The sequence below is a fragment of the Ictalurus furcatus genome, chromosome 24, assembly GCF_023375685.1.
Source record: "Ictalurus furcatus strain D&B chromosome 24, Billie_1.0, whole genome shotgun sequence".
NCBI classification, from domain to species: Eukaryota; Metazoa; Chordata; class Actinopteri; order Siluriformes; family Ictaluridae; genus Ictalurus; species Ictalurus furcatus.
The window spans coordinates 14929543-14948018 of record NC_071278.1 but is presented as its reverse complement, the minus strand read 5'-3'; the positions used below and the strand labels follow the sequence as shown (position 1 = coordinate 14948018).

Sequence of the window (18476 nt, the reverse complement as noted above, 5' to 3'; positions counted from 1 at the left end):
CTCGAGCCTATCCCAGGGGACACCCTGGAAGGTGGCCCAACCCACTGTAGGGCACACACACACAACCAATCACACACTACATAGAATTTGGAAATGCCATTCAACTTAGAACGCATGTCTTTGGACTAGGAGAGGAAACCCCTACAACGCATGTGTTTGGACTGGGGGAGGAAACCCCTACAACGCATGTGTTTGGACTGGGGGAGGAAACCCCTACAACGCATGTGTTTGGACTAGGAGAGGAAACCCCTACAACGCATGTCTTTAGACTGGGGGAGGAAACCCCTACAACACATGTGTTTGGACTGGGGGAGGAAACCCCTACAACGCATGTGTTTGGACTGGGGGAGGAAACCCCTACAACGCATGTGTTTGGACTAGGAGAGGAAACCCCTACAACACGTCTTTAGACTGGGGGAGGAAACCCCTACAACGCATGTCTTTAGACTGGGGGAGGAAACCCCTACAACGCATGTCTTTAGACTGGGGGAGGAAATTACCTACAATGCATGTGTTTGGACTAGGAGAGGATACCCCTACAACACATGTCTTTAGACTGGGGGAGGAAACCCCTACAACACATGTGTTTAGACTGGGGGAGGAAACCCCTACAACGCATGTCTTTGGACTGGGGGAGGAAACCGGAGTACCCGGAGGAAACATGCAAACCCCGCGCACACAGGGCGGAGGCAGGAATCAAACCCAAAACCCCAGAGGTGCCCCCAGGTATGCTGACTATAGCAACTGAATTCACAGTTAATCACCTGTTGTCCTGGATTTTCTTCTCGTTGAAGCGCTGGTGGAAATCTTTCAGCTCCTTAATCAGCCCTAAAGACAGCATATCATCCACACGCTTGTCCAGCCTCTCATCTAAAGCTACAAGTGGAAAGACAGTGACGACAACAACAGGAAATAAAATTGAGAAGAAAGTGGTCATCATCATCCATGGCTCTGGGTAATCAACACAGACAGGAGGATCCATCATACCATCCATTTCGTAGTGGAGCCAGAAGATGCAGGGATTTGAAAAACGTAGAGGCCCGCCAAGACCATCTGCCCCATCTTGCTCTTTCTGCTTGTCCAACAGATGACTGTGCTTGACTCCTGTCTCCTGGTAAACCTGAAGACTCCTGTCAATCAAATCAATCACCATTAACTGGAAGTATCAATACATACATTAACACTATATACAGGAAATGATTTATAAAGGATTCACCAGGCTATGGTCATTTAAAACCACTTGGTTTCAGGTTCCTAAAGAGTGCAACAGTCTAAGACAGTTAGTTAGTACACCCCAGTCTGTTTAGAATGGAAAGTTTTTTTTCTTTTTCCATTGTTGTGGCCAAAATTACTTGATTGTGCTGCAGCTTTTTATTTTTCTTAAAAATTTTTGATGCAGTTTGCAGAGTTTTTTTGTGCTTTTTCGCAGAAAATTACTTGAATTGGTAAAAGTGCACGTAATTGTTTTGCATTCATTTATTTGACACTATCCAATCATAGCCATCGGTTAGCTCGTATATACGTAAATTATCTACCTTGCATATACAGTACATGTTAGCTCATACAAATGTGCGCTTCAAGTGGTCAGTTCCCTTATGATGTTTACCAAAGCGTTTTGAAAAGATTCAGTGGCTGGCTTCACATGTCTCAGAAGAAACGTGCTCATCGTCTCCATTCCAGTTTGGCAGCTGTAACTAACTAATAAGCAGGAATTAGCTATGACTAACACTAAGAAATGTTCAATCTAATCAGCAGGATTATAGAACAAGGTAAATGAGGCCTAGCCTAGAAATTTAACCATCTGTTAATAAAGCCTTTGTAAATGTACTTCAATTATCAACACTGTGCAGAGATTTTAATAAAGTGGATAGTTATTCTGTGGTATTTAACATTTCTGTGAGTTCGGAAATTTCAATAAACTTATTAAATATTAACAAATGTGCGTCACAAATCAGCGGCACGATTATGGAAGAGAAACCGCTAGGATTTCTATAAAGGAATTCATTTTCTGATGACGCTTTAACTGATACAAGAATACAGACAAGCTATTGATGTCGGGAAAGCCAGAGATTGCTTGGAAGTCTTGTTTCCTATGTGTCTGTAGCGCATTGTTTTATGAGAACTGGTTAAAGGTCGGGTCAAGAAAAACTGTCATCCAACACTGCAAGCATAATCTTGCTCGATGAGAGCTGGGAAATACGGCTACGTCACCCATTTCTATCAGTGTCTGCAGCCAAAATTATACAACAGAGAATGCGGGCATGCTTTTTTAGACGGAAATACATTTCTCAGTACAGGCATTCAGGAGTCTGTATCCGCTGATGTCTCTCTGAGCTTTCAGTCCAGTCCCTGAATCATGCCATCTCTGAATGGCACAATGTGCGACATCCTCCAACACAGTGAGATAAGCTATGCTGCATATCTTATACATACACATTCCTCTCATTAGAAAATCCTTACATGTTTACCGTAATCTAAAATGTCTTCCTGTCTTTTATGTTCAGGTAAAATCATAGAGAATCTCTACCGAGATTTTTTATGTTAAAAGTAGTTAATTTCACTGCAACAAGTATGCAACAGGACTCAATACTTAGTTTGTTCGTTAATCTCAGAAACATCTGAAAAAAGATATTAAGAAGAGGCATGACGCTGCCCTATGAATGAAGCCCACCACCCCGATTGCTACCAGTTTATCTGTCTATGAGCAGATGACATGACGACTGAGAAGCTGCCACTGTGTCAGAAGCCTCTGTTCCTACAGTCAGGGAAAGCACATTTCAAAAGCAGCGGATCTATTACTGAGGGAGTGAAGGACTGGGACTGGTCCCCCAAAACATGATGACATCAATTAGCCAAAATGCAGAGAGCCAGATTCACAACCCCCCAAAAATTGGTGTTAATTGGTCCCATGATGGTGATTAAAACCCAACCAACGCATCCGGAAAATGTGTGTGTGTAGTGTACAGCAGGCTGGTGCAGCCAGAGACACACAGGTGGGGAAACAGATTTTTATAAACCGGTGCCAATATTAAACACAAAAATGGGTTCAGGGTGGGAAAAAAAGGTCATCTTGATAGGTTAGTACAGCCCTATGTTCTCATTACGAGGTATTAATGAAAGACGTTATAGAAAGAAACATCCTGAATTGTTTTATTCCTCTAACACCACAGCAATTTAACCAACACTGAAATAGATTTCTTTAATAAAGTATGACAAATTTAATGTTAATATCCACAAAAGAAGTTATCTTCTTTTATCATTTATGTTGTATAATAGCAATAAACAGTCTTTTACAACAACAACAAAAAAAAACCTCCTTATGTATAGATCACTTTATTTAGTACCCTAATTATTACTGACAATTATTTTATGAAAGTTGAATAGCATTTATAAAACAAGAATTAAGTAATTAAAAGTCAAGGCTTAAAGTAACATCGACAGTCCCCTCCAAAATTATTGGAACGGCAAGGCCAATTCAGTTGTTTTTGCTATACACTGAAGTCATTTGGGTTTGAGATCAAAAGATGAATATTAGTTGATAGATCCGAATTTTAGCTTTGATTTCCTGATATTTACATCTAGATGCGTTAAACAACTTAGAACATAGCACATTTTTTCAAGTGATCAAAAATATTGGAACATATGACATCGGTGTTTCTTGCTGCCCAGGGGTGCCCTGTTAAATTGATTATTTAAAACAACTAATAGCTCTGAATGTCTACTCTTGGTTTGAGTCCTGGGTTTCAGATGTAAAGATTTCATTTGTTGTTTAAAATTATAAATCAACATGAAGACCAGAGACATGTCTATGGGAGAAAAGCAAGCCATTTTTAAGCCATTTTGCAGAAGCATTAAGAATCTGGTATCTGGTATGTCGTTTTTTTTCGTGTACACTAGCGTGTGCGCACAGTCGTACACATAGCCTTTCAAAGTATACTCCATTTGACATGTCCGCGTACACAGGCGGTCAACGCATGCGCATTACCACAACTTGTACTACCCCTCCTGGCCTACAAGAGTCAGTACAGAGCAGTAAAGCAGGTGGTCTGGTGGGAAGGACGACAACGAAGAAGAATCACAACAGGAGGAACAACGCTTGGGCAATTTCTCACCATGATTAGCACCCGTATACCAATCCTTATACTCTTTAAGGCTATAATTATACAAATGCGGGGACTTTCTAACCTGCACTCATTTCCGCCTCTTCCGTTTATTCCGTTTTTTCTTCAACTACCTTGAGAATGAATGACCCTGGGTCACTGCTGCCACTTTGTGGAAGAACTGAATCACGCAAAAGAGTTAAATGCACATGTGCGACCTGCAGGTACAGTACATGCGGTTAGAAAAATCGGGCGGCACGCGTACGGTACGTGCGTATTCTGCTGATGCTGAAATTTGCATCATGCGTACTGTACGCTGTTCCTAGCATGTAAAAAGTGAAGCATACTTTCTACTTTAAGCAAAGAATTAGCCTTCCAATACTTTTGGATGGGGCTATAAATGGCTAGATTGATGAACTTTTTTCATTGCCAGTCTTTCAGACCCACCTAAGTTACACTCTGGTTACACCAAAAAGATGAAAACGGCACATTTCTAGTGTGACTGCGGCTCTAGTGTGGCTAAGACCAGAGCTGCCCAACACAGCTCATGAAGAGCCATCATCTTTTAGAATTTAGTCCCAACTCTAGTTTATGTTCATGAACGGGCAGCTGTGATGGACTGGGTGTATTTGGTTAAAGCGGTCATTAAATGTGCAGGGCAGCAGAGTCTCAGCAACAGTAGCTCTAGCCAAAACACAACTTGAAGTCCACTGCTTACCTTGCAATCTTACGTGCATCATTGGGGTGTAACATGGCCGCCATTTCAGGATCCACATCCATCAGGCGTTTGTGAAGTTCTGGACCTCCCAGCTTCTCCAACTCAGCTTTTGGAATCGAGGAGTGACTCTGAACTCTCTCTGTCCCATTCTCCTGCAGTGGGAAAAACGGCTGAGCAGTCACAACGCTGCTCCACAATGATCCAAACAGCATAGATGTAGATATACTATATATTTACCACAGGGTCAACAAGAACTTTCCATAAAATGGATTCGATGTAGTAGTTTGTGCCACCAACAATGATTGGGAGTTTCTTCCGGCGATGTATGTCCTCAATGTGTTGCATTAAGGAAGCAGTCCAAAATGAATTTATAGAAACCTTCACTACTACAGAGGAAAAAACTACTAGCCTATATAATCTCTTTGGTTTATTTATAGCTACAAAGTTTAGTTTGGCTAATATATTAGAAAAGCAAATGTATCCTAGATGCATTGTGATTCTCTTAAAAGATTCCACATCTTGTTATACAGGCTTATGCATAATTTCTTTATCTGCATTATCAAATGTTTCTTATGCAATATAAACACTCTGGAAACACATTAACAGACCTGTGAAATCCTCAAGAAGAATAATATGTAGTTCCCTTTAGGGGGTTTCTACCACGACTGTTTCAACTCATCTGAGCTGACCGGTGCTAGAGAGCAAAGTGTTTTTAATCACGTTCTAATTATTATTAACATTAAAATTATTTACAATGTGTTTATTTGACACTTCCTTGTTGTCTTTCTTTTCTTTCTTCGTCTGATCTTTTTCCTATTTCGGCTGAAAAATACCGTTTTTGACCATGTTCGGCTGAAATTGAATAAATATAGTAAACTGAAGTTAAATATTACTTGTCAAATTTTAACCAAGTTAAACATACTGCACGTTGGGGAGTTTTATTTCACATTCATGAATTCAAAACCTTCTCCATTTACCTGAACAGAAAATGAGGGCACCATAATTCTTTAAGTGAGAAAATGGACACAAGATGAAAGATTGTGAGGGTGAAAAGGGGCGGGGCTTAAAGGGGTGTCAGTTAATACTGGAGAGAACAAAACATGTACACAAGTCATATAAACATGCAAACTTCAGTCATTATAGATGTCAAGTTAATCAAGCGGTTCCTAGAAAATTCCCACTGTTTTAGCGCACATTAGACCTGATGTTTCATAATAATGTACATTTGCTCTACATACATGACATTAAAATAGGCTCAAAATTAATCTGGACGGCTCGTTGCGAGCTAACAATTACCTCTGGTCCTATACTTGGAGATTATAATAAAGATCAGCAGAGACCTCTTCGCCTGTCTCCCTGGAGTAATTAAAAGGCAAGACAAGGCCCAAAAGCACTCATCCTCCAACACACACCCACACACACCATCTACACCCTGCATTAGTCTGTTCTCCTGGGAAAGAGATCAAGGATTGAGAGAGAGAGAGTGAGAGAGAGATCGCGAGAGCAGGTTCATCTGTCTGTGACCGAAGACGACGCCTCTAGTTTCCTGTGATAAAATGAACATCGATTATGTTCTGTTTTACTCCTTTACACAGGCAGAGGATTGATGAAGCATTAGCATAACATTGCTTGCTATGTTAAAGCAGTAGCTACTAGGATTTCCATCGGTACAAATGCAAATCATATGCATCTGGCTGTGTTTGTGTCTGGACCTGCCCAGTGAGGACTCCTCCCAACTATCAAAGACAGAGCGCATCTTTAACAGAACTGTACAGGACGGTGGTCCTGGCTGTGCCTAGATGTAATAAATAAAAAGCTTCTAAAGGCGTGAATTTAAAAAAAAAAAAATACAGTTAATGAGACTCTAGTTTTAGGGAGGGATTCTACTTGATCATTACTGCAGTGATGCTAAGCAAGAAAAAACATCTGCAAGACGAGCAAGAAAACACTCACCTTAAATTATTCATAGGTTTAGGGAGTGCAAAACTATTCAACCCTTCTTAACCATCAAGCCTTAGTGCTAGACTGGCAAATGTAAGGAACATCCTTGGTCGATTATTGTTCATGTTAACAAGCTGAAATTGACTAAATATTGACAAACGCAAGGCAACAAAATAGAAAATCCAAAATGCACACTTTCTTCCCTCAAACATTACTTTATACAGAACTGTCCTTAAACGGGCAAATTCATACACTTAAGGTTATGTTTAAAAAAAAAAAAGCAGTCTGTTTTCTGTCATGTAAATTATTGCTCCATTGCATGCTCAGTAATTAAACCCAGCAGACCCTTGTGTAGAATTTAAAATCGTTTTATTTAAATTAGCCTAACAAAATACCGAAAATTGCTACATTTTATAATGTAGTCGACAAAATTCTTAACAACTTCAATGAATCTTTCACCACCTGATTTAGTACAGTTAAAGTCCCTGTGAGATCAAAATGAAGGTTATGTGGCTTTTAATATGAATATGTTCGATTTAAGGTTATCTATAAGTTAGTGCGCTTCAAAACAGTGAGAAAATTCACCTTTAGAAGATATATGCATTAATAATATACAGTCTCTCTCTACCACCGATACGGATCAACCATTTTGATGACATCGTTCTGCACTTCAGCTTCTCATCAGATTTTCCGTCCAATCAAACGCTCTCTAGAATCCGAAGTGTCCCGCCCCCGACACTATAAACATCACCTTGCTGAAGTTCCTGTTGTTGAGCGAGAGAAATCATCTCAGCAAGAACGGGTCGTAAACGTGTCTCTGGCTGTTTGAACACGGGTTTTATTCAGTTTTCCAGCTGTACGTTGGTTAAGAAGGAAACGGCTTTAATTCTTTCACTTTGATGAAGGAGGTACTTGTGCCTGATCATGGCTTAGCCCGCACTGTGAGTTAAGCTAAACGCCATTGGCTATTTAAAAAGGGGGAGGATCCACTCAATACATCCCGGCCTGACTTCCTGTTTCAGCAGAAATTACGTCAAGACATGAAATTACACTGCAGGTGCAGTCTGAAATAAAATGCTTAAATATCCAAACTGACTGTCTTTCCAAACTGACTGTCTTCCCACCTCCAAGACACACAATCAGGTCATCTTGAAATCTTGTTTAAAAAAAAAAAAGAAGAAAAAAAAAAAAAAAAAAGAGTGCATTACTGCTGACATAGCAAGTGTCACAGATTTTTGGATTTGGGCCAGAATGTTCCCTAGTGTGCCTTCAACCATTTTTTTTATTATTTTAGCAGGGGAAAAAAAGAGATCATTTTATTAAGATGCAGGAACCTACTCAAAGTCTCAAAGTTATTAGCTGTGTGCAGAAAAGGATATGAGAGACAGTGCTTTGTTCCTGAAGTCCACCACTGTGTAGCTGTTCACCAGAGGATCCACAAAGCTGATCATGTGATGGGGACACTGTGCCTGCTCCTCTGCTGTCACTTTATTAGTGATGATGTCCAGTCCTTTATAAACCTGTGGCACACAAAACCACAGGCATTACATTACATTGTAATAAACAACTGTTTTACTGACGGTTACAGTTACAACAAACCAGATAGGATTGTTGTGTCCTGCAACAGAGGTGCATCCTGTCCAGGTTGCCTTTGCGCTAGGTGTTACCAAGTCCGGCTCTTATCAGTCCGTACAGGATTTCACAGAGTTTATTTTGTGATAGTTGTGGCCAAAAATGCTTGATTTTGTTGTGGATTGTTTCAGAATTTGTGATGAAACTTGTTCAGTTTTTTCTGCTTTTGCAGAGAACTACTTGAATTGGCTAAATTGCAACTGCAGGAAATAGTTTGCGTGGTCATTCACACTGATGTTTGTTGGTGAATGAGACCTTTTAGTTGTACTCATGTTTGACACACGTGAATCGAAGGCGGCTTTGGCTGAATGTGTTGCTGTGATGACGTCACATAGCGCGTCTTGGCCCAAATGTGATTAAAACCTGCTGAAATATGCTCCGAGATGCAAGCTCCTCCGAATTTTTAGGAGCTTGCTTGAATTTGCTTTAATCATTGCAATCGTGAAATCTTGGAGGGACTGAATTACGTTACGCTAGCCAGCGAAGCTAGTTAGCCAGCGTTAGATAAAGATACCTCGAATGAACTAACGTTAGTATCTAACATGGCTTGGTAGCTAGGCAAATTTATGCTGTGTTCACATGTACCATCTTTTTCTGATGAAATCTGCTGGTCAAAGTGTTTTTGTTTTGCCTTTTTCGTAAAATTGCAAAATGCAGTTGAGAGCGTCCGAAAAGAATTTCAGGGCATTTTTAAAAACATGGTCTACTCTATGAGGTTATTATGTAAACAGGTGTGAACACCTTAGGTAGCTAAGGATGTTGGACTACAAAAGATTTGTTAGAAGATTTTACAAGGCCAACAAAGCTCGGAAAGTGGAGTGTTCAAAAGAGGGCTGCGATATTTGCAGTTGAAAGAAATTCTCCGTCTGTCTACTTTACGTCCTTTGGTTGCATTTTCAAAATAATTACATATGTATTCCATCACGTTTATTCTTCCTGTTTGTGCAAGTTAAGGTTATTCACGAATATTTTCATTAAATCTCAATGAAAATCTCTTTCATATGGTGAAATGAATAGACTTTTGACTATAAGTACAATAAATGTTGCCAGCTTTATTTCACAAATATGGTAAGGATAATGGTCGAAAACAAGATAATAAAAAAAAAAACATTTTAATAGCTTATAAGTTCCTTTGAATCATTTCAAACCCCCCAACCACCTCCACCCCTAGAACCCAGACAGCACCCTGCTTACTCTGTATTTGACAGCTGCCCGTTACTATCCAGCACTGAGGCTCCCGTCTCACAGGATATTCTGGAATTTCAAGGAGCACCTTCAGTTTGGGTTGTCAAGCTTATGATTATTGCTACCCTGCATTCCAAATACGTTATCGCAATCCCTGCAAAGAAACTTGCTGAAATATTAAAATTCTCCCCCCTCTCGCTGTCTCCACAGGGCACTACTGCCAGGCGCATGCAGAGGTGAGAGGAATCAGCAGGAAAATATTGACAGAGAGTGCTGCCTCGCTCTCCCCAGCGCTATGAGTGATTAAAAAAAACGCTCAGATGCCTTATCAATACCTCGCAGCACTCAGGAGTCTGCTGCGGCCTTAGTGCTCCTGGAAAAACGCTTGCCTCTGCTTTCCACAGAAACGCCCCTGCCTTTCTTCAACAGCTCCTCTTTATATTCACACAAAGTCATTACCTGTCAACCCCGATCGCCGTTTTTTTTATAGCTTTCAATAAAATAAACAATAAAAGGTCATATTAAAGATAAATTAATATTTATTTTTCCCTTTTAAAGGCAGTTTAAGTGAACAGCAAGTCACATATTTGTAGGATTGATGTAAACTGTAAGGAATGCTTTTAAAGTCATAACTGGATTATTTTTTTTAGAAGGATTTATTTAATCTCTGTGTGTGTGTGTGTGGGTGGGTGTGTGGAAGAGAGAGACAGAAAAAAAGCAGACAGATCAATACTTCAGCCACATCTCCATGTCTCGGAGGGGTGTGAGCAGCATGCAGGGCTTCCTGTCTGCCCCAATCACAGCTCCCCAGCCCCCTGCTATCCATAATTTCCCAACATCACCTGCATGTTAGCAGACCCTCATGATCTATTTAACCATTAGTACAGGTCTGTGCTGGCATTAGCTGGGATCAATAGTGTCTATTTGATAGGTTAGCACTGCAGTGTTAGGATGTGACCCTGTGGTTTGAGCAGCGTGCTGACAGACGTGCTGCAGACAGTAGATGTATGGTGAGGGAATAGCAGCCCGCCACTTTCTGCCCTCAGGAGCTGCTTTATTCTGCCATCATCATCACTGTGGGTACATGTCAGTGCAGGACAGTAAATCTGACTGACACCGGCATACAGACCCTGAAACAGCAGACTCAAGAGACAGTGTACAACACAAAACATCCAGATAAACAGTGAACAATAAAAACATAGAACAGTCTGGTTTGTAGAAGCTGTTGAGCTTTTGATTGCTCAAACTACACGAACAAGTCATTTCTTAACGCCTCCGTCGACTTTTTTTTTTTTACTATGAGCTGCAGATTCTGTCCTCAGAGAAATAACAATTAAGTCATTTCTGAAATTCTTTTTTCCGCCGCTTTGTTTTCTGATTTGAATTGAGTGGGACTAGGCTAGGGGCAGATTTCATGGAATTCTATGGGAGTCTATGGAACACCATTTGAAATAAATAAATACATACGCCCAGGATATAAACCATAAAAGGAGTAAACGCAACAATAAATATATCAAATGGGCCAATAAACAAATTTCATCACTTATTTTCACCTTTCAGTTTAGTTTTATTTCCTAATGACCTTTTTCATCTCCTAATGAGACTTTTATTACATGAGGACACTTTTACTTCACTCTGCGACAACAACCCGAGAACTGACTCTGTGCCTGAGCCTCTTTGTGCCTGAGCATGAGCAAAACTGCATTTATTTATTTATTTATTGTAGTTGGTGCACTAGTTTATTGCAGTAGCTTGTTTTGCAATATTTCTAAGTCTTATACAGTGGCAAGAAAAAGTATGTGAACCTTTTGGAATTTCATGGTTTTCTGCATAAATTTGTCATAAAATGTGATCTGATCTTCATCTAAGTCAAGGGTATTGACAAATATAACGTTTCTAAAAATAATAACAAAATAAATTCTGATCCCTCATGTCTTTATTGAACAGACTCATTCAACATTCAAAATGGCAGTGGAAAAAGTAAGTGAACCCTTAGAATTAATAACTGGTTGACCCCCCCTTGGCAGCAATAACCTCAACCAGGCACTTCCTGTAGCTGTGGATCAGACCTGCACATCGTTCAGGAGGAATTTTAGCCCATTCTTCCTGGCAGAACTGCTTTAGCTCTGTCATATTCTTTGGACGTCTCATGTGTATGGCTCTCTTCAAGTCATTCCACAGCATCTCTACTGGGTTGAGGTCTGGTCTCTGACTCGGCCACTCCAAAATGCGGATTTTGTTTTTCTGAAGTCATTCTGTTGTGGACTTGATCCGGTGTTTTGGGTCGTTGTCCTGTCGCATCACCCAACTTCTACACAGTTTCAGCTGACGTACAGACATTCTCACATTATCCTGAAGAATTGTCTGATATACTTGGGAATTCAGCTTCCCCTCAATGACTGCAAGCTGGCCAGGCCCTGATGCAGCAAAGCAGGCCCAAATCATGATGTTTCCTCCACCATACTTTACGGATGGGATGATGTTTTCATGATGATATGCCGTGCCCTTTCTACACCAGACGTAGTGCTGTGTGGATTTTCCAAATAGTTCAATCTTATTTTCATCAGTCCACAAAACATCTTGCCAATACCGCTGTGGAGTGTCAGTGTGCTCTTTTGCAAACTTCAGGCATGCAGCAATGTTCTTTTTAGTAAGCAGTGGCTTCCTTCGTGGTGTCCTGCCGTAGATACCCTGCTTGTTCGATGTTTTACGTATTATAGACTCATGAACAGAGATATTAGCCAGTTCCAATGATGCCTTCAAATCTTTGGCTGTCATTCGGGGTTGTTTCTTTACCTCACTGATGAGTCTTCGTTGTGCTCTTGCTGTCATTTTGACTGAGCACCCACTTCTTGGTAGAATAGCAATAGTCCCAAAGTGTCTCCATTTATAGAATGTTTGCCTAACTGTTTCTAAAGTCTTTGAAATCACTTTGTGACCTTTGCCAGCTTTATGTACATCAACAATTCTTGATCATGGATCTCCTGAAAGCTCTTTTTGGCGAGGCATGGCTCACATAAGCGTGTGCTTCTTGTGCAGAGCAAACTCCAAAAGTTTGAGGGGTTTTTATAAGTCAAAGTAGCTGTAGTCCACACCTCCAAACTCATTTTCTTAACGAGACTCCAGGTGTGCTAAAACCTGACTCCAAATAGCTTTTTTCAGGTCATTAACTCAAGGGTTCACATACTTTTTCCACAAGCACTATGAGGTTTTTTTGGTTGTTCTCAATAAAGACATGAAAGATCAGAATTTTTTTGTGTTATTATTTTAGTCACATTATATTTGTCAATACCCTTGACTTAGATGAAGATCAGATCACATTTTATAACACATTTATGCAGAAAACCATGAAATTCCAAAAGTTTCACATACTTTACATACTTTTTCTTGCCATTTATATATATATATATATATATATATATATATATATATATATATATATAAACAGTGAAAGAAATGAAAATTAAAGACTGACTACACAACACAATGGCTGATATAATCACAGTGTCATAGTGCATCATACACACAAGAAAAAGAAGGAGAGTTGTAGTTTTCCCTCATTAAAACATTTTTTATAAAGCTCATTACATATACATGAACACACTGACAAGCCAAAATGATAGTTTCTGACAATTTTTTTTACCTGTTTGTATGAAAAAGTCATAAAACTGTCATTCTCGACAATGTTAATCTAATCTCGCCGAGCTTCATGGGCAAACCTCACAATCCTAAACGGTTTATAAGCAGCAGGATAGTAGGCAGTTCAATGAGAGGATGGTAAAGCTGAGTTTTAATCCACTTTATTAAAGCAGGCCTTGCAGTACCATACTCTTGTTAATCAGTGTAGCTTTTTAAACCAGCTATATGGGGGAACAAGCAGAGGAGCGCGCACACACAATGCAATCTCACCTTATTTTGTGGCTTTCCATGAGCACTTTGCTGCTCGAAATATGTACAAAATGCACCAACATACCATAACGTTCAGGACTAACATGAAAAAACAAAAAGGACTGATGTGTCATTCATAGTCAAGTTGTTTGGATTGGCAGGGAAACGGTGATGTCAATCAGTATCCAATCTCACACACACACACACACACCTCTGATTAGGCAGAAAATAATGATATTATAATAATTATACCCCCCCCCACACGCACACACACATATACACACAGTGACTCCACTAATATTGGCACCTTTGGTAAATATGAGCAAAGAAGACTGTGAAAATTGTCTTTATTGTTTAAAAGAAATTCACAAAATTACACACATGTAATTACACATGTTTAGCCAAACAAAAAAACTTTGTTAAATATGTGTGCAAAAATTAATGGCGCCCTTTTAGTCGATACTTTATGCTACCTCACTTTGAATCCATCATTGGTAAATTTTAGTGTTAAAAAACAAGTTTGCTCCTGTTATAATTAGATTATAACAGCTAAAAACAGTTTCTTTCTCTTTCTCTCTCTCTCACCCTCTCTAAAGGCAAACTATTGGCCTGAAGACTTTCCACAGCAGAAAACAAAGTAGCAGTGTAGTAGATGTGTCGTCTCCTCCCATGAAATAAAGTAAATGTTCTCTTCACAGAACACATAGCAGGGGTTATAGGTTTTTCCTCGTAAAATAATGCATGTTTTATGTTAGACTTAAAATACTGTACATACAGGTTCCTGGGAGTTTCTACAGCAACAAAAATGTATTCGAATGAGTGCATTAATATAAACCTGTCATTTAAATTACAGCCAGCACAACTGTCAAATTAATCACCACCTTCTCAGCAACGCTGTGCTGTAAAAGCCATTAACTGTTTTATGAAAAGGTGGGAAAAATTAAAAATCACAAATGTGATACCTTAGAGAAATGGGGATGTCTAAAGGCAAGAGATTTTAAACAGCTATCTGTGGTACAAACCTTGAAACAAGTGTAGTTAGCCAGATAATCTAGCATTTATCAGCCACAACACTTTCCTATTCCGATTCTATAACGACATGCTATTTGCTGTGTTTGAACAGCATATCACTATGTACTGTATGTCAATACAGCTATTTAGCGTCATGTGATGTTCATTCTAGGGATGTCACAAGAAGCGATACTCCGGTACCAACATTCTTAAAACGTGACGGTACTTGTTTCTGCATTTCCGATGGTACTGATTGTAATAAAAGTACCGAGGTTGCGATTCTTCCGGACCTGATGGGGGCAGCAAATACGCGCAAGTGTTTTAGTCAGTCCACAAGTGGTGAAGAAGAAGAACAACACCTACAAGCACACGGGAAAAACTACAAAAGATTAGCTTAGCTTAACAAGTTTAGCTCCGCCCCGACTCGTTGAGAGGAAAAGAGAGGAAAGCTAGTATCGGTTTCCGGTGTGCAGCTGATGCTATCGTTCATTTCAAACAAAGCGAGGAAACACCTGCAATTTGGCGAAGCACCTGAAAGACGGTCCTATATTATGTTTGAGGCAGCTGGCATTGTTGCCGTGAAACCAGCTAACGTTATGCTCCATGTAATGTTAGCGATAGCCAGTTATTTGTTAACGACGCTAACGCATTGCGACGTTATAAACTATCTCCTCATGGGCCACCATGCACCGCCATTCAGCCCGTGTCCTGTCAGATAAATGTAGCCTAATGTCACTAATAATTATTCACATGTTCATGCTTTTAATAAATCTTTTTGGTCTGCCACCATATCATTGAATTTAAACTAATGCTTGCATTCAGAGTATAAGGTGTATGTGTGTGTGTGTTTAGGAGTGCACGTCCACTCATTATCAGACAGTGTTTGATAACTAAAATACCCGCCCCCCCCCCCACCCTCCCTCTCTCTCGCTGCCAGTATCAGCCAGAGGAGGATGTCCTCCAGGAGAGTTTTTTTATTTTATTTTATACCACACCGTGGTATCGACTTTGGTATCGAGTATCATGTACTTTTGGTAGTATCGGTACCGACTACTAGATTTTTGGTATCGTGACATCCCTAGTTCATTCACAGGAAGTGCCTGTTGTTATGGTACCAGGGAAAGCTTCGTGGCTGCTAAATGCTCATTAAAAAGAAAAGATGGTATAAAACCTGGTATAAAACTTTGTAGTATTTACAGTAGTATGAGGTTTTGATGTAGCCGATGACTAGCATTGAGCCATCTTGCTGCATTGTTTTCTGTGTATCTAACAACGGCTGTTAAAAAACAAAAAAAAAATGCTGATACATTCAGAGACATTTGAAGAAAACCAATCTACAGTGGTTGTGTTAAAAAAAAACAGAAAAAGAAAAGAAAAACAGGATACGGAATGTGTGAATGTATGTGAGCTTATGTGAGGCACATTCATAAAGAACAGAAAAAAGCCATGTCTCGCCTGGTCATGTGGCTCTCATTTGGGGCCACACTGCTTGAGTGCTGCCTTCATTAGTCAGGTTTGTTCTCAGCCGCGCTTGCTCTTCAGTACCACCCTCCGAACACCCAACACATTCACCCCTCCAACAATTTTTCGGGAATCTTTCCCTCTCGCACACTTCCTCTTTGTGTGCTTTTCTTCCCGCCGGCTGCCTCACGCTCCTTCTGCTGCGTCTCCTCTCCGCACAGACTGTCCTCTGATGGAACAGCAGCTTTTGTCCTGCTAATAATGTCACTCTTGTCCTTGCTCGTGCTACGGTTTATGTTCTTCCATCATTTACCGGATCCTCCGTTTCTGACTCGTGCTGTTTCTATAACCTGTGTCTTAGTTTGTCGCTCCGATTCCCATTTCGTTTGCTATATTTTCTTTCGAATGTGGTTTATATTTCATTTTATTTAGACACAGTATATGGATATGTATCTAGAATGTATGTTTCTTCTGCTACGTAAAACTCCACAGGCCACAATCCATCGTTGAGCTCTCAAACCTGACCGATTAATGATCTAAAGCAGCATGGCTCTGACAATACTGCCAGCTGTAGCTCAAATCACAAGTTTAGATTAATCTGCTATTGGTAATATTTTATTGTTTCCATAGTAACAGCTATTTCACAGGGACGGGCATGGCAGACGGGCCACCTAATCGAAGGCTATTACTCAGTCCCGCCAGGATTTTGCGATCGCAGAAATTAACGCAAAATCAAGGAAACTCGAGGAAATATTGGCAGGATTTTCAAAATTACCACAAACTTACTGCAGATTTGGGCCAAGACGTGTCACGTGACGTCATCACAATGCGCATTCAGCCAGAACCCTCTTCGATTCACATGCTAAAGGGTCTCATTTACCAACAAACATCCCTGCGAAATACCATTCAAAACAATTTCGTACAATTGCAATTCCACCAATTCAAGTTGCATCGCAAATCTTTTAAAAAGCCGCAGCAAAATCGAGTATTTTTGGCCGCAACAATCACAAAAAAAAAAAAAAAAAAACTTACAGACTGATTGTTAAATGGAAATGTGAACATGTAAAGAAAGGTGTTGTTATTTACCAAAGAAAACGTATAAAGGTTGAATAATGGTATATAAATGTTTATTTAACATGTTTAACGGGAAGAGGTTTCTGTGTCAGTGAATAACAGTAAGCTTTCTGCCATGTGAAGAGTCTTCAGGACTGAGGTCAGTGTTCTATTTTTGTTAACATGACAATTTGCATTTTGGGGATTTTTTAGGTTTTTTTTAGCCTCATTAACTTCAAGAAAGAAAAAAGATAAGCTGGTGAAAGAATGACTATTTGTAATTGATATAATTTAAATGATAACAGGAACTAAGATGTTCTGCAATAGAATAGCTATAAATGGTTAAAAGTAAAAAAATAAAAAAAAGAAAAAAAAAAGTGCTCATATATTAAGAAATTTGTCATGCTTAGCAAAATGCTGTGGTATAAGAGGCATAAAACATTAGGAGAAATTCTTTTATTGGAAAATAAATCTACTTTGAGGTGGTAACAGTAAGCAAGCTTTGCATCAGGCCACATCACACCACGCTGTCGCTGATTATTTTCCTATAACCGCACATCCAATCATCCAAATGATTTTACTTAGTGCACTATAATAAATCAATAGAACACAATTTGAGATTCAGCCACAAAAACCCCAGTAAGCACCTGTTGGAAAATAATGTCCTATTATAATAAATTATCATTTTTTTAAATCGATATTTGAAAATAACTGACATGTTTATTCACATTATGTCAAGCAACAAGTGTCAATTAAGCCAAAAAAAGTTTATAAAACCTAAGTTCCAACAGAATAAAAGTAGAACATCGGAGTGCAAATTTATTCCACAACCCTAATGTTCGGTGTGTGTGCAGCCCCACGTGTGTGGCAATAAGTCAAAAGTACAAGAACGACTCAAAGGCGGCCTTCGATTCACAGGGTGAGGAAAGAGGCGTGTCTGTGGGTTTCATCTACATTTTATCTTGACAAATGACATTTTACAAAATGAAAATAAAACTGCATTACTGCTCTGAAATAAGCGACAGCTCTCACTAGCACGGGCCTTTCAGAACCACATGGGAGCGAAGCGTGAGAATGCGAGCCTCTGAATGTGCGCTCTTCCTCCATACAGATCAGCAAGGGAGTGGGAAAGAGGGAGGTGAAACAAAGGAGGAGCTAGTCTGTGTGTTTAGGGAGCATGGCTCCACGTGGTGGGACCAGCACCTCTTTGTGTGAGTGTGTGTGTATGTGTGGCATAGAGAAAGAAAGAGATAGAGCCCTGTGCTGCCCCCGCCGCCCCGTCTCCCCACTCCCAGACAATGGACCCAGTGTTGGATGACTGCAGCCGGCCTGCCATCCACACCCAACCTCAGGCCACGCACGAGACAGCTGCTCCTCATACACATGGAGAGAAAGAAAGAGAGAGAAGGGGGGGTGAGAATCAGCAGAGAAAGATGAAGCAAGGAGGCAAGAGAGATGGGAAGAGATCCACCAATCAAGCTGGAAAA

General features: G+C 40.0%; 1 protein-coding gene across 1 annotated transcript in view; it reads right to left on the bottom strand.

Moving 5' to 3' along the window:
- The window catches only part of trit1 (tRNA isopentenyltransferase 1), a 53571-nt gene that overhangs the window by 20753 nt on the left and 14342 nt on the right, over window positions 1-18476 (bottom strand). The window contains exons 2-6 of the mRNA XM_053612484.1: window positions 8140-8279; window positions 5056-5155; window positions 4819-4970; window positions 988-1130; window positions 765-876 (exon numbers count right to left, since the gene is read on the bottom strand). Coding sequence (XP_053468459.1) covers window positions 765-876; window positions 988-1130; window positions 4819-4970; window positions 5056-5155; window positions 8140-8279 — 647 coding nt within the window. The remainder of the gene's footprint in view (window positions 1-764; window positions 877-987; window positions 1131-4818; window positions 4971-5055; window positions 5156-8139; window positions 8280-18476) is intronic.